Source organism: Rutilus rutilus (genome assembly GCF_951802725.1).
Source record: "Rutilus rutilus genome assembly, chromosome: 4".
In the NCBI taxonomy this organism is placed as follows: domain Eukaryota; kingdom Metazoa; phylum Chordata; class Actinopteri; order Cypriniformes; family Leuciscidae; genus Rutilus; species Rutilus rutilus.
The window spans coordinates 22235387-22252676 of record NC_140212.1 but is presented as its reverse complement, the minus strand read 5'-3'; the positions used below and the strand labels follow the sequence as shown (position 1 = coordinate 22252676).

General features: G+C 39.3%; 1 protein-coding gene across 1 annotated transcript in view; it reads right to left on the bottom strand.

The window, feature by feature from the left end:
* Positions 1-10624: 10624 nt before the first annotated feature.
* The window catches only part of phf21b (PHD finger protein 21B), a 54694-nt gene continuing 48028 nt past the window's right edge, over positions 10625-17290 (bottom strand). Inside the window, exons 6-13 of the mRNA XM_084406757.1 lie at positions 15748-15799; positions 15206-15282; positions 15066-15120; positions 14780-14802; positions 13619-13777; positions 13214-13280; positions 13028-13131; positions 10625-11468 (exon numbers count right to left, since the gene is read on the bottom strand). Of these exons, the coding sequence (XP_084262883.1) occupies positions 11205-11468; positions 13028-13131; positions 13214-13280; positions 13619-13777; positions 14780-14802; positions 15066-15120; positions 15206-15282; positions 15748-15799 (801 nt within the window). The 3' untranslated portion in view covers positions 10625-11204. The remainder of the gene's footprint in view (positions 11469-13027; positions 13132-13213; positions 13281-13618; positions 13778-14779; positions 14803-15065; positions 15121-15205; positions 15283-15747; positions 15800-17290) is intronic.

Sequence of the window (17290 nt, the reverse complement as noted above, 5' to 3'; positions counted from 1 at the left end):
TTTTTCATAATTAATTTATATTTCTTTCAGTTTGACTTGACAGTGTCAGTTCAAATCTAGACTAAAAACACATCTCTTTGGCCTAGCATACACATAACAAATTATAGACTTCTATAATTCAATGTTAGGCTGCATAGATTAGGTCAGCCGGAACCGGGAACACTTCCCATAAATCCTGATGTACTCGTTACATCATAAGAAGAATGGCGTCTACGCTAATATTAGTCTCTCTGTTTATCCCGAGGTTTACCGCAGTCCGCCAGATCCAGGCCGTATCCAGATCTGATGGACCTGGCCCTTGGCGCGACGACAACTCAGTCCTGAAGTGTCAACTAGTCTCTCCCCTGTGAAGGCCTCCCTCCCCTCCCTTTACCTATCTACAGATAAAGCGTTGTCGGGATAATTCCGGTTTGCGTGGCTATGTGGAAGCGATTAAAAATTCTGTATTATGAATTTTAAGGCCAGACAAGTAGTATGTTGAGCGTCGATTTGCGAGGAAGGACTACACGCCTGCGCACATACCTATAGACTGAACTCGTAATACGCATGTGCACGCCATCAGTGTTCTCACAGGTTCGCGTTTTTGAAGTTTGCGCAGAAAGAACTTAAGAGTTTTCAGTTAAACCGTTGTCGTGTTAGCGGCCCCAAAGTTAATAACTAATGATCGTTGCGACGGAAGTGAATCAATCAAAACTAACTTTAGCTGGACAATAACTGTATTCTAGAGCTGCTATAAAGCCAAAACAATCTCTGTTACGTTAATTTCCTATTATCACTGTAAAGCCGCTTTGGAACAATCTACATTGTTAAAAGCGCTATATAAATGAAGATGACTTGACTTGACATCGATTAGGCAGCTGACACTCGGACCCTGAAGTTAGGCACGTCGTGACCTTCCAGTTCTCAGATTTGGGTTGCTGGGCACCAGCATGTCGAGAACAACTCAGTCAATCTCCCATAATGCCAGTGGTTCCTTAACCTGTAACCAAGAAGACTAACACACACACACCGACACAGCTTTTCCAAGGTTGGATTTGGCCAGGCTCTAACTATAAACAGGAGAGTCCTCTCAAAACATCAAGATAATGTGTTCTTTCTCTCAAAGAGAGCTACACTTTAGTCTAACTGGAAAGTAAGGCTTTAAAAAAAGAAATGGTCCCTTTAAACTTTTGACTTCAATGACCACTATGTTTTAACACTTTGAAGACCTTTCTCTAACACAAAACAATTCCCTATTTCATTTCTGGAAGCCGGGCTAAATAAGCAAGCACTGTTACTGCATTCAGATATCAAATACAGACATTAAATAATACATGAAAAGAGCATTTCAGTAATCACACTGGTAACTTCTATAACAAAGTAAAATCTCCAGAGAAGTCATTCAACTCATTTGATATTTAGAAGGAAAAATATTGATTAATACCTTGATTATAATCACTTACATATACATTGAAGCAGCAGTGGATTCCAATCCACCCCCTTCATGAGCAACACTGCACCAAAATGAAACTTGATGCTTTTCCATTCACTTTAAAATTCTTCAACTTTTGTTAAATTCTTTGACTTTTATTTAGTAAAGTTTTCAAATGAATGCATTTCAATGAATGCAGTTTCATCAAATTATTATACTGTAATGCAAAAAGAATCTTATTTTCATAGCCAGAATGTATCAAAATGGTACTTTTTTATTATTCACATAATCTATAAAGGTATACTGATACAGTTTCAGTGCAGCTCAATATACTGTATATATACTGTATGTATGTATATATATATACTGTATATATATATATATATATCTTAAAAAACAATCATTAAAAGATCACAATCTCGAGTCAAACACCCTTCTTCGCTACAGTTTTTCACAATTGTTAAGACACATTTCTTGAAAACTTCACCCTTTTTCTCACAACATAAAACACAAAACCAAATCTTTAAACTACATTCACAAAACCCCTGAGTCTTCTGGCAAAATCAAACAATGGGCCCAAAACCATTTCACTTGTACTCAAAATTAAACAATGCTTTCAGATCATACACACATCAGGCAATATATAAACACTACAGATCATTCAGTAGACACTACATCATAAAATGGAGAACACAACATCCAGAGCATCGTTACAGAAAAAAAAGAAATCTTTTTTTTTTATAATAAATACAGAAGACAAAATTTGCAATTATGTAAAAAGGTATTGTAATCGCAACTGAGGTGAACATATTGTATACTGTATGTACTGCAAGTATAGTATTATATTGAATATTGTAATGTATAGTATTGAATGTCTGTATATTCAGCATTTGCATACTGTAAAAATGCGGTGGTCAAACTGCAAAAGCCCAAAAGGTCAAAAAATACTCTAAATGAAAAGCATGTTACAGTACACTCCAAAAAGTGGTAAAAACTGAAAAATCAAGGTCAATGAGAGATTAATTCTGCCTCAGCATCACGTCTTCATGTTAGGTCCGGCCTGAGGACTTTGTCCATATCACAGGCAATGATGTTCACTTGCCAGGCAAAGGTAAAAACCCTCTGGTGTGCTGGATCCTATCTTGACAACACTGTCCACACCTTTCTCTTTCTCATCCTCTCCCTCCTCTCCCACCACCTCTTACATGCACTCTTCCTCCTCTTCCTCTCAGATTGTTTCCATCTATTGTTGGTATCAACATTCAGTGCACTTGAGCCGCTGTATGTAAAAGATGTTGGCTGTGTTGTAGTTGTTTAACTTTTGCCACTTGTGTTTACTGTTTTCAACTCAAGTGCATCACAGTGTGATGTGTTTTAGTGAGTGAGAATGTTTATAGTAGAGCTGTGAAATCGATTAAACGCATCTAACTTAAAAGTTTGTTTATATAATACATATGTGTGCATATATACTATATATATATATATATATATATATATATATATATACACTAGAGTTTTGCAAAAAGAGTGCATGAGATTTGCAGATAGTGCCTAACTGCCTGAACTTGTTTAAGGTTTTGCAGAACAAGTGATTTATTCGATTCATTGATTTAGGCCTTTGAGAATTTGGTTCAGAGAAAGTTTATTATTTTAGCAATTGTGAAAAAACTGTAAACCTTAACCTTGAAAAAAATATGATCACAGCAATTAAATCTGGGTTATCGCTGTCACTGACCCAGAGAGAGCAGTAATCACATATAGGTATGAAACAGTTTCACAAACTTTAACAACACAGTATCATTATTTTTGTTACAAATTATCACAGAAGTACTGCTCACTTGCTCACTCAAAAACACTCACTTGTGGGTAAATTAAGAGCAAGCACTGCTAGTTGCTGTTGTGACTTCACAATCTTGTTGCATTGTGGTCTATGGATCTGCCCTAAAGTGTACATGTTGAGTTGACTCGCTCCCTTGGTCAAAATCGAGGGGTCGAGGGTCTGTCCAAATAAACTTGCCATGTCCACTTGACGAAGTTGAACGCACTTTAAAATGGCTTTTTTTCCTGTTATCTCTGTAAAGCTGCTTTGAAACAATCTGTATTGTAAAAAGCGCTATATAAATAAATGTGACTTGACTTGACTTGACTAGGATGTCCTCCGAAAAAGAGTAGGGGTGTAACCTTGGCATCCTGGCCAAATTTGCCAGTTGGCCTCTGTCCATCATGGCTTCCTAAAAAAAACCTCTATATACTGACTGGCTTCATCACTCTGTCTCCTCTCCACTATGGAAGCTTGTTTCCGCCACAGAATAAAAGATAAAAACGGCAATTGCGACTTTTTATCTTTAACTTTTTTTCTCACAATTGTGAGTTTACATCTGGCAATTCTAACTTTTTTTCTCAGAATTGCATGTATATATCTCACAATTCTGACTTTATAACACAATTGGGAGATATAAAGTCAGAATTGCATGATATATTATAAAGTCGCAATTGTATGTTATAAAGTTTATATAAAGAATTAAAAAAATTCAGAGTCTTTTTTTCCTTAGAATTGGACTTTATAACTTGCAATTGCGAGTTTATGTCTCACAATTCTGAAAAAAGATGTCAGAATTGCAAGATAGAAAGTCGCAATTGCGTGTTATAAAGCCAGAATTTCGAGATATAGTCGCAATTGCTAGAAAAGTCAGAATTGCGAGTTTATTTCTTGCAATTGTGACTTTATAACACGCAATTGTGACTTAACAGTATATCACACAATTCTGACTTTATATCTTGTAATTCTAACTTTATAATTGTAAACTTTTAAAATGTTTTATTATGTGGCAGAAACAAGCTTCCAATATGCAACGGTGCAATATGGCTGCCGTCGCATCATCCAAGTGGATGATGCACATTGGTGGTGGCTCATGTCACACAGCATCACAAGGCGGGCTTGATCCCTCTGGAAATGAGGATTTGACTGCGTTGCCTCCCTCGGGAGTGCCAGCGTTAGTCGAGTCAGATCCAGAGCTGATGGCCATGCTTTCCCGGGCAGCTGAAAGCATCGGTTGGAGTGGCCCCGCCCTCCCCCGAACGCTGTAGGCTGGACGATTGGTCCCTGTGCACGGCGTGTGCTGCACTTCCAGCGCTCGCCCCCAGTGCCTTTCTTCCCAGACGTGCATCAGGACGCCACCGGGTCGCGTAAGTCCCCGTTGACTTTTTGTGGCCCGCGGGCGTCCTCCACCTTCACTGCCCTCGTTGGCGTGGCGATCATGGTCTGTATGTTCTCTGCCACTGTTGTGGCACAGGCATAGAGCTGTGGTTCGCCTGCGCCTCCGAGCGCGGGGCCACTCCAACCGATGCTTTCACACCGGGATGCTATGCCTCCCATGTCCTCCCCTCCTGCTCTGCAGCCTTCACCGGCCCCGGGCAGGAGGAGGTCGCAGGAGGACGGCACCACCCGTCTCCGCCCCTTAGCCGGCCAAAACGCCAGGCTAAGCAGCACTCCTGAGACAGGCAGCTTGGAGTTAGGGCTCAGTTCTTCTCAGGAGCTGGTAGCAGGGCCACTCCTTCCCCTGGTGGAGGGCCGGGGGAGAATCTCTTTTTTCAAGAAGTGATGCCCCTTCCTCCGAGCCCCAAGAGTCTGTGGATGACAGTGCGTGCCGCTCACGAGCCTCGCCACTCTCGCCAGACCCCTGCCAGAGCACGCCCCCGTGGAACGCTAGTCCTTCCCTGGCCTCCTCTGGCAGGACATGGCTAATGACCATGCCCCCACACCGGGACGCTATGCCTTCCGGCTGGTACAGTTCTTGGGAGCCTGGCCAGAGCTTCCCAACCTGTCCCGCTGGGTCGCAAGAACCATCAGGCTCGGCTATGCGATTCAGTTCGCACGGTCTCCTCCACTTCAGGGGAGTCCGCTCACTATGGTCGGTGGCTATGCCCCTGTCATGAGAGTGGAGGTCGCCACCCTACTGGCGAAGGGTGTGATCGAGACTGTCCCTCCAGCCGAAATGAGGTCCAGCTTCCACAGCCCCTACTTCATTGTACCCAAGTAAACAGGTGGGTTACGGCCAATCCCAGACCTGCGCGTCTTGAACCGGTCCCTTCACAGGCACCCGTTCAAGATGCTCACGGTCAAACGCATTTTCGAATGTGTGCAGCCACAGGATTGGTTTGCAGCGATCAACCTGAAGGACGCCTACTTCTATGTCTCCATTCTTCCTCGACTCAGACCGTTCCTACGGTTTGCTTTCGAGGGGCGGGCATACCAGTACGCGGTTCTCCCATTCGGGCTAGCCCTGTCTCCTCGCGGCTTCACGAAAGTCGTTGAGGCAGCCCTTGTGCCACTACGGCAACACGGGGTTCGCATCCTGAACCATTTCGACGACTGGCTGATCCTAGCTCACTCTCGAGACCAGGTTTGCGAACACAGGGACCTAGTGCTCTGGCACCTAGCTTGTCTGCGTCGACACCCAACACATTCGCGAGATTCTACAATCTCAGAGTAGAGCTAGTTTCTACCCATGTACTCGCTTCGACCAGCCGGTACTAGATTCTGCTCAGGTGTCTTCGCTTGCTCGCCATTCCACTCCACGGACTGGAAACGTGCGATATTCTCCTCAGGTGAGCCTCCCGAGAAGCCCTGAGTTCCTCCAGCACTGTTGACGTCAATGCCAGAGTTATGCCACCGGCAGCTTTTGCGATTGGCTAGGTACCGCCATGTGCATGGTACCCCCTCTGGGTGACCCCCACGTGTATTTCCAATGTAAGCCTCTCTGAGCATGTGTCTTTACCTTGGCAAGCCACCTTGCCACCCCTGGGGTTGAAATATTCCACCTGCGGCTGGACACCCCAGTGATTCTCCATATGCAGCCCCCTCCCGGGTCATATGTGTCTTCTGTAAGTCCCCCCTCTTCGGGCAGGCAATAATTACATATTTCCACTGAGATATGCTTCCCAGTGTACCTTGGTATTCCTGTGTTAAGTAGGAGTCCTTCGTCCGTGCTAGTCTCACGACAGGGAGCTCAGACTTACGCAGGGCACTGGAAGACAGCCAAGGTGGCGTGATTAGACTGGGAACCCCATTCGTCGTCACAATGTAACTCATAGTGACTACGAAAGGGAACGTCTCGGTTACATATGTAACCCTCGTTCCGAGTGCGTCTCCCTGCCACTTCCGCTGTACCGCTGGAATGCCGGAGTCTCGGCTCCTAAGCGAAGACATATCTGCATGTTGCCAGCGTACTTCCTTATATACCCATGAGGTAAGGCAGAGTTACACTATGCAAATTACGCAGACCCATGGCATTTCTTTGCCATTGGCTCGTTTTATTTCTCAAAGATGAGAGGCTTTCTGAGCGAAACCCCATTCGTCATCACGACGTAACGTCTCCGTTCCCTACTCAGGAAACGAGGGTTACATACGTAACCGAGACGTTCTGTCTCCACTGCATTGGCTCCCTATTAAACATCGTACACATTTTAAAATCTTGTTAATTACTTACAAATTAAATGGTTTAGCTCCCCAGTACTTGAGTGAGCTCTTAGCGCATTATAGTCCTTCATGTCTATTGCGATATCAAAATTCTGGCCAGTTGATGATACCTAGAATATCAAAATCGACTGCTGGCTGTAGATCCTTTTCCCATTTAGCACATAAACTCTGGAACAGTCTTCCTAGCATTGTTCGAGAAGCAGACACAGTTTGAAGTTCAGTTTGAATCTAGACTAAAAACACACCTCTTTAACCTGGCATACACAACACATTATACGTTTTTAAAATTCAAATAATGTAAGACTGCATAATTTTGGTCAGACGGAACCGGGAACACTTCCCATAACACCTGATGTAGTCGTGACATCATAAGAAGAATGTCATCTTCGCTAATATTGGTCTCTCTGTTTATCCCGAGGTTTACCGTAGTCAGCCGGATCCGGGCTGTATCCAGATCAGATGAAGGACCTGTGGAGATGCAACTACAGTGCAGCCCTGAAGTGTCAGCAGAGACCGTGTCAACTAGACTATCCCCTGCGAAAGCCTCATCGAAGCGGCAAAAGTTTTTTTTTCTCTGTAGATATGAGAACAATATCAAAACGATTCCCGTTCACACGGATCCACAGAAACGCTGTATTATGCATGTCAGACAAGTAATTGGTGATGTCACTTTGTAAAGAAAGATTATGCGCCCGTGCACATCCGCATTTAAACGTGCATGTCTATAGACTAAACATGTAATATGCATGTGCATGCCGTCACCATTTTCACAGGTTCATCTTTTTTAGGTTTATGCGGAGCTGATAACGGTATCACTTTTAAAAATCGTTTTCGTTTGCGTTCTCAGGCCACCAAAATGCTATTGTCGGGTAAATGAATGGCGAGAATAAAAGTTTTCAGTTGAAAATGGTGTCACATAAGTGGCCCTTAAGTTAATAACTAACGGATTTTTACAACGGAAATGAATCAATCAAAAACTTACTTTAGCTGGACAATATGACTTGCTTCTAGAGTTGCTATACAACCAAAACAATCTTTGTTGCATTAATTTCCTATTATCACTGCACAGCTGCTTTGAAAAAATCTGTGTTGTAAAATGCGTTATATAAATGAAGGTGACTTGACCAGAATAAGTTGACTAAAGTTAACTTTTAGTAAGTAGAATGTCTGAGGAGCATCAAAATAAAGTGTTAGCAGATGTTAAGCAGTCTACTAATACTCTCATGGCTGATGTAGTTGCAAAGTTAGACCTACTTATTGTGAGTATAATGTGTAAAGCTGACCATCGAAATAAAGTGTTACCATCTTAACATCTGTAATAATCCTTAACACACATTTAATGTTGTACCTAATTTTTCCATAATTCTCCAAAGCACAAAAAAGCAAGACAACTCTTACAATTGATGAACTTCCATCAATCAACTTTAATAGATCATTAGATGATGTAAAAACTACATTGGCATATGTAAGACAAACACTCTTCTATTTGTACTATCCACTGGACAGTCCCCTTCAAAATGACAAAGAAAAACACAGTCCAAAAACATCTAGCTAAACACCTCTGTGTTGTCTTATCTCCTTCGCTTTGCTTCCTTCTCCATTGCAAAAGGACACGTCACATATTGCAAGCCAAGTCAAAATGCATAATTAGCAAACAATAAAAAAAAATTGTCATTTTTTGTCTTCCGTCATTTGTTCCTTGATAAAAGAATATAATTTGTTTTTTTTGTTCAACGCAGTGTTGAGTGTAGTAAAATAGATCTGTATAAGCACTGCACAGTTTCTCCCGGAAATGGATATCTGAAGATATCTGAGGAACACGGGCCACAACGGGTCAACAGAAATCAGGGACGTGTCGCAATGTAGATGGAAGTGATATGAAGAACAGAGCACTGATATAGTTTCATTTAAACATTTCATGTATTCATGGAAAGGGCTGATAACATCAAATCCCACTCATTTTCTCAATCAGCGTTGTCTTGTTTTCCAATAAAAACATTTAAACAGCTGTAGAGCAAGAAAAAAAAAATTCTTTAGAAATTATTGTCTGAAAACAAGTATAAAGTAAATTAGGGAAATGTACCTATTTTACTGGAAAACATGAAAGAAGCTTGTTAAGAAAATAATTAGGTCTGCAGTCTGTACTCAGCAGGAGCGACTGTTATGAAACAATTCAACAGATGATATGCATTCGATTACATTCTGAATATGACAATACAGGACCCGAATGAGACATCCTGTGGGATGAGATTTAAAGTTTGTCAAGAAAACAAAAACAAACAGCACTTTTATGATGTCTGTATACATATATACAATACATACCCATTTATGGTTATACTTTAACATAATATTTTGTGTTGATCTTGTTTTAATGCATTGTACGTGTGACCATTAATAAGTATTAGAATTTGTGGAAATTTATATTGTATAAGTAACACTTTACAGTAAAGCTGTACATTTTAACATTAGGTAACATGAATTAACAATGAAAATTTTTACAACATTTATTAATCTTGGTGGAATTTAATTTCTACATACATATAACTTGATTTAACCTATAATTGCAGCAAAAAAGCTATAGTTAAGTTAACAAATGTGTTTAATTCCAGATTATAGGAACTAACAAAGAACAGTTGTATACATTTATAAATTACATAAATAACAAAGATTAATAAATGCTGTAAAAATACAATTAATTGTAAGCTCATAAACGTTAATGCAATAGCATATGTTAACATATATAACTGAACTGTAGTGTTACAACACAATATTGCATTACATATCCAGACTTCATAGAAATGCTACACAAAAGACAGACACTACCAAGTGTAACAATAATTTAGCTGCATATGAATTCAGTAGATATTCCTTTTTAACTGAAAGGGGGAAAATGATTCTGACTGTGGTTAAATACATGTTTGTTAGCCCTTAAATGTACACACAGATGGTGTTATCCATTATTTAACACTAAATAAATTCTTTACTGTGATCTCCTTTGTTTAGAATGATAGTGCTGTAGTTAACTGTGTACAACTGGTTATTTGCGCTTTTGCGTTGTTAAAGTTGTAACTTCATCAAAGATGTGGCGTCTGTTTTCGAACCACGCAGGAAGACAAACCATTCAGATGAACATGCTAAACTTTCCCTCCAAAAAAAAAGTACCATTCAAATGATCTCCTATTTTCCCCCATTGAGTGTTTTAGATATGAATTCTTTATTTTTATTCATCAGGCAGTGTTCACTTCTAATAATTAAAAATAATAATAATAATAATGCAACTTGTGGTATTCCTTGGAGTGACGTGAGATTAGTAAATGAAAATGTGATTCAACACTTCAGTGAAAAGTAAAAACAGACAAGAGCAAGATGAGATGGAAACGTTATACAGTTAACGGTACAAAAACACTCAGGGTTTTTGGCATATTTTATATGGTGGGGAGACAAAATAAACGTTTTTGGATTCCGGGATCAGGCACTCAAAGAACTCAAATGGCCTTTTTCGTTTCTGTTGTTGGGACAGCCAAAAAAAAAAAAAAAAAAAAAAATCATATATGTACAACGATCCCTCTCTCCAATACTAGTTTGAAATTATTAACAGGCATCAGCATGAAAATACTAAATTCGTCACTAAAAAGGCTAAATTCTGTTGTTATCTTAAATACTTTGTTCTTTTATCTCTATTAATACTGAAAAATTATTTTTTGTTGTTGTTGTTTGTTTTTTTTTTTATGTTTGTACGCTCGCAAGTACACACAAAATGAACAAAATGAAAACATTTCCCTGTCTCGCTTTAACCTGAATTATTATGGCAAACATTGTTCTTTCGGAAAATGCAAACGAGCATCTATTCGGATATATCAATGTACATGTACAGTGCTCTCCATTTCATATGTCGCTTGTCTTCAACTATAACTATGCTAACCCTCTCAATAACAAAATGTGAACAATTATCCCCCCCCCCCCCCCCCGAAACGCACACACCAAACCCCAGTAAAAAAAAAACGCAAAGCATAATAAGAAATGTTTCTATGTAGAATACTTATTTCATATATTTGCAACAGCATTGTAATCTAGTCATAAATACATTAAGGCCAAGAAAAATAATACATTAAAAAACAGTGGGTAAAAAAAAAATCTTGTGAGCACTGTGTGTGTTGGCTTTAAAAAATACTTATGAATCGAGTGATGCTTATTTCTTTTTTTTTTCTTTTTCAAATTTTCCGATTATTTTTTTGGTAAGACATTACCAGAAGAAAATGCACATCGGTTGGATATCACCGTCTGTGGTGATCTTGTGTTTGTGTGGGTTCGGGGTCAGTTGTTTCCTTGCGGCTGAAGCACGCTTTTGTGCAGTACTGCGGAGGGGCCAGTAGTGGGCGCTGTGGTGCTGGTGCTGCTGTCCGCGGCTTTGATCCACGGCAGCGAGAGCAGCGATGCTCCGGTGGTGGTGGTGGCCGTCATAGTCACTTGAATCATCTGGTCGCGCTGGATGAGTCGAATCAGAGTCTTGAGACGCTCCAGGGATGCCTGAGTCTCCTGCTGCTGACCCAGGAGACGCTCCTTCTGCTCAATGCATTTCTGTTGAGCACAAAATTAAAATCATTCACTTAGATTTTGCTGAAAACAGCTGACACAGCAACACCGGTTCAACCAATGGCGTGTGTTTTGGGGCAGGACTATCTGATGGAAGATTCGGAAAACCCTTTTTTTTATCATTCTCTTCAGTGATGCTAGCTAGTGGTACCGAAATTGCTGACTTTTAATCTGAGGTGAATAATAAGTTAATGTTATTCTATGGTCATCTTTTTTGAGTCGCTTCAGGTATGCATCAACCCTGTTACCATATTTTGCCCTAATAAAAGTAAAAAAATATATTCCAAAAATAAATAAAACTGTCATAATGATGACATTGTCCTTTTGGTAAAAGAACTCCTCAAAAAAGGAGTTACGCTGTGTCCAAATATGCCTACTTCCATAGGCCTACTAGACCCATTTAGCATACATATCCGGGCCTCATCTGGGCCAACTAGGGCATATATGGCTCAGTTCTGGTAGCGGCAGTGGCCATATGGTTTTATAGTGGCCACCAAGCCGGTTTTTGTGGTGGCTTGCTGTGTGTGGCCCATGGGACCTTTGCCGCTGCCAGAACTGAGCCATAGTTGGCCCAGATGAGGTCCAGATATGTATGCTATTGCCAGCCACACTCAGGTTGAGTCATCGCCGTCATTCCATGCAGTGGGCCAGAAGAATGTGGGAGATGTGGGCCACAACTGGGCCAGATGACATTTGCTATCTGGGTATAGTAGGTGAAAAATAGTATGTATTATAGTATATATAAATAGTATGTAAATAGAAAAGAGTAGTATGCCCAAATTCATAGTATTCATAAGCGAAAAGTACCCGGATGACATACTACTACTGGCGAGATTCTGAAGTGATAACATAGTGGATGTAGTATGTCCGAATTTTAAATCAAATGTAGTACCTATTATACAGTACGCAATTTCAGATGCAGGCTTCGTCTCTTCTTTAAAAAAAATGCAACCCTGTTACCATAATGATGTAACTGATCATTGATCAATTTATTTTTCTTAGAAGCACACTAGTTTTTTCAAGACTATTAATGTCAACCCCGTTACATTTCTAAAGGTATATCTAAATCATATTTAAATCACATAGATAAAGGTATTATAATGTATTATTTCTTACCTGATAGAATGTTTATAATCTTGCAAACTTTGCAAGATTATCTTGCAAATCTTGTACTTTTTTACAAAAAGAAATGTTGTTTTGAAAAAGACCAAGTTACGTAGCACATTTAGGGTGACAGCAACATGAACACATACATTTATGCTAAACAAAACTAGTAGAGCATGCTAATTTAAAAAAACTAAACCAGTACAACATTAAATACTTATTTGAGAAGTTTAGCACCAGGGCTGGGTACTGACACAGATTTCATGATTTGAATCAGTTCTGATTCACACAAGCACTCAATTCAGATGCGATATCGATTGTTGTTTTATTGACCAGTCGTCTTTCGCAGTTGAATCACAATTGGGATCGTTAAAAGTGAAGATCGATTAAAACTGTGTTCTCTAAATGGCAACCCAGCCCCATTTAGCTCAGTTACTTACAGAGAAAGAACTGCAGAGTCTCTGGTCCTCTTCGCTCAGATGTTCACACTCAAGTTTCAGCTCAGTGTTTCTCCTCATTAGCTTCCTGCGTTCCTCCTCTCTCACTGCACAAACACACATACATCATCATCACTGAGAACAGAGTCCTGAGAAGAGCTAGTGATTTATATTTCTTTGACAGCTCACCTGTTTTATGTGTAACATACGACTGGATGAAGTTCTGTGGCCAAGACAAGTTATCTTTGTTCAAAACCTTCAAAAGAAAACAGAACAGAGAATATGAGCAGATTGTCTTTGTCTTATTAGGTTAAACAACCTTTTAGTAAAAATATCGAAATATCCTTAAAACAAAAATCCACTTACTTTGATAACTACATAAGACTAAAATAGACACAACACTGAACTGATTTCAGCTGAACAACAGCCGAAATGCATTATTTTCACTCTAAAGCTGCTTTAAAACAATGTCATCTGTAATGTCTAAAGCGCTATAAAGGTGACTTGACTTGACTTGATCAATAGATGTCTTGCAGACTTCCCTGTGCTGTTGGGATCTTTAAAATGTGTGTTCGAAAAAAAAGAGAAGCATACTTTCTTCTGGCACTTGGGACACATCCAGATGCCCCGGGTGGCAGTTTTGAGAGGTGGGTTGAGGCAGTCGGGGTGGTAGGCGCGGGTACAGGTGTGGCACGGCTGAAGATCTCCTTCCTGTTTACACACTGCACAGTGATCATCATGCTGCAGCTCCTCCTGTGACACACAAATTTACAGAAACACACCACACAACAAGTTGTCAGCAATTCTTAAAATGTCCATTTTATTTTAACAATTAACTATTAACTCTTTCACATGCAAAACATGTTAAACTGTAAAAAAAAAACATATATATTTTTAATTTCAAATATTCAAACTAAGCCCTCTGCATGATTAGGAGTCCATTATTATCATGTTACCTTTTCCATGGCAATTAATTAATGTGTCACATGAAAGTTACCAACACAATACGTGTCTGACGTGAATAAAACATGTCACTGGAACTGGATGGGGTTTTTTTTACAAATAAAAATGTTTTAATTAGTAATTATGTGTATTTAAATGTCTGAAACAAAATCAAAATGATTTTTGACTAGACTTGTAAAGTGCTTAAATAAAACCGTAATAAAGTACGTAAATAAAGACTTAACTGGACTTTATAGTATTAAATGGACTGAATATTGCAGTTTTCCTCAATTGTATTTAAAGCATAAAGAACCCAAACAGTAAATTTGTTTGTGTGTGTTTTCCACTCAAAAAAGTCAAACAGGTATGGATGAATGCAGTAAGGCTGCGTTAACACTGGCACAAAAAAAAAACAGATTTTTTACTCACATCTGATCTGACACAGATGTTGCACACATGTAAACACAAAAATTTGCACGCTATCCGATTCAAAAACCTATTCAAAACCCGAGGGTCAACCATGTTGCATAGTGAAGTGATCACCAACAGAATCATTTTGGGGAGGGATTAATGTAAACACAGATATCGGATACCAGTCGTGTCTTAAGTGAATGTAAACGGTTAAAACAAAAAATCAGATATGGTAAAAGATCAGATCTGTGCATTAAGACTTGCAGTGTAAACGCAGCCCAATTCACGGTTTCCTAATATATTTTGGTCATTTTTGTACATTATGTTAAAAACATATCAAAAACTTTATCTTTACTTGCCACAGATTCACACATACAGAGTGATGTTAGAGTATAGACGTACCTTCCAGCAAAGCTCCTCAGAGTCTAGCATGTGAAAGCAGACAGCAGGTTAGTAGCGTCACACTGACAAGACTGTGTTATTAGGGTTATTCCAGTTCAACAGCAGTGCTGGTATGTGTTTAGCAAGTTAAAGCAGTGAGTGTTTGGTTTAATAACCTGTTAAACAACTAATTAAAACATGAGCACTTGGTGAATGTGCACATTTAATTCATTCTGTTCAAACATTTTCCTGTTTTCCGTGCATTATTTTTCAGCTCATTTTTGACAGAAGCAGAAATCTATTTTACCTCTCGCCGACAGAAACATGCCACTGTTCAGGTAATTGGATGCGAGTCGTTTGCGCTGAAAAGCAAGATACAAGATGTTTACAAATGAACAGTCCTAAAATGAAGTGATTATTTAAAGGAATTATGACTGGCAGACAGACCTCTGGTTCAAACAGTCCGCTGTATGCAGGGTTAGCTGTGCTTCGCCTTTTCCTTTCCTGCCGTTTACTCTGGATCTCTGATTCAAACAAAAACACCATCTATGATGAATCTTTACACCCCAACATCTCAGTTTTTGTTTGTTTCTGTGTTGAGTTTAAACAATTTCATTCAGAGTTGAGCAGAATTCAGAATAATTGGCTTGTTTCAAATATGAATTTGAAGGTAATTCGCAACATCACACATGATGGAACTGGAATTTGAACTGGTATGTATTTCAAACCAATTCAACACAACATACACCACTAATATTGACTGATTGTGAGGTTTTTTTTGTCCCCGATATGAATAATTCTTTTTTTTCAATTAACTAAACATATTTCTCCAAGATAACTACTATCAAAACAATTAACCATCATTGAAACTATTTCTAATTGTATCAGACAGCACCACAAAATGTCCTTAACAATAAAATACATTTTGACATCAAAATGTCAGTCTATTGATATTTAGCTCCATTTTACACATTTTACACATAACTCACCCTCCAAGTGTTCTGTAGTGACCAGGCCTAGCCCGACCATGAAGGCAATTTTCTGTAGGACAGAAGGTTAATTAAGTTAATACATTAAGCAGTATTCAATGTTCCATGTTAACTTTAGTCTTGCTCTTCTAGACTTATTTTACTTGGGCAAACACTGGCAACAGTTCTTTCACTGACTGTCTGATTCATACTGCACCCAAAACTAGGGCTGCCCTCCTAATAGTTGACTAAACGTTAGTCAACGAGAAGAGACTAAATTTGAATTAGTCGATTAGTCCAAAAAAAAAAAAAAAAAAAATCCACAGGAATTGGAAAAGTCACGCATTGACATGTGACATTGATCCATGTGGTAATATGTAAAATATACCGGGATACCCTGGCTTCTCTTGAGATTCCCCTCCTTCGATATGGTAAAACCCGCCCCCCATGTGGCGGGGTTGTTACAAGCTAGTTTTCACTGAAGTTTTAGAGAGAAAATACTCAGCAATGGTGTTGAGCAATTTGCACATAATTTGTCTTAAAACATATTAGAAACACCACATAGACATATAAACAACATTAAAAACTTGATTTTCACCACAGGGGGTCTTTAACTTCCACGTCTATGCCATCATAGTGCTCAAGACACAGAGTTCACTTCTCTCTGACAATGTGGACAAACTGTGTTCCTTTCTCATAATATGAGAAGACTGAGATTGGAGGACAAAAATAGCGATGGGGAGTCAGGTCTAGCCTAATTGTCCATATTGTTGTAGTGTTTCAGTTTGCTGCTATATATTTTATTTATTAGCTTTTTAGAATTTTCAAACGATGTTGAGGCTAAAGAAACGACTGATAGTCAACTAGGAAAATCTTTAGTCAGGGGCAGCCCTACTCAAAACTGACATTTTCTCGATCTGGCAACCTCTAATCTGATTGGCCACATGCAATTTTACAATTACAAGGTATCAAAATTCTACAATGATCAGTTTTTAAAGGGTTAGTTCACCCAAAAATGAAAATTCTGTCAGTAATTACTCACCCTCATGTTGTTCCAACCCCGTAAGACCTTCGTTCATCTTCAGAACACAAATTAAGATATTTTTTATTGAATCTGAGAGCTGGATCACTCCTCCATAGGCTTCTAAGGCATTATAACTTGCTGGCCCAGAAAATGTATTAAAGACATCGTTAATATAGTCCAAGTGACTACAGTGGCTCAATCTTAAGTTTATAAAGCGACGAGAATACTTTTTGTGCGAAAAAATAAATAAAAAATAACGACTTTATTCCACTATTCATTTCCTTCTCTCTGGGCCTTGAGTCTTTTCACTTAGTGTAATAGCGCAGCGCTTCTGTGTTGCACGTCACACGCATCACACACATGACCAGCGTCGGCCAATAGTGAGCCTACGTGTGACGTACAACACAGATGCGCTGCGCAGTTATACTACGTGAAAAGACTCGAGGCCCAGAGAGAAGGAAATGAATAGTGGAATAAAGTCGTTATTTTTGTTAGTTTTTTGCGCACAAAAAGTATTCTCGTCGCTTTATAAACTTAAGA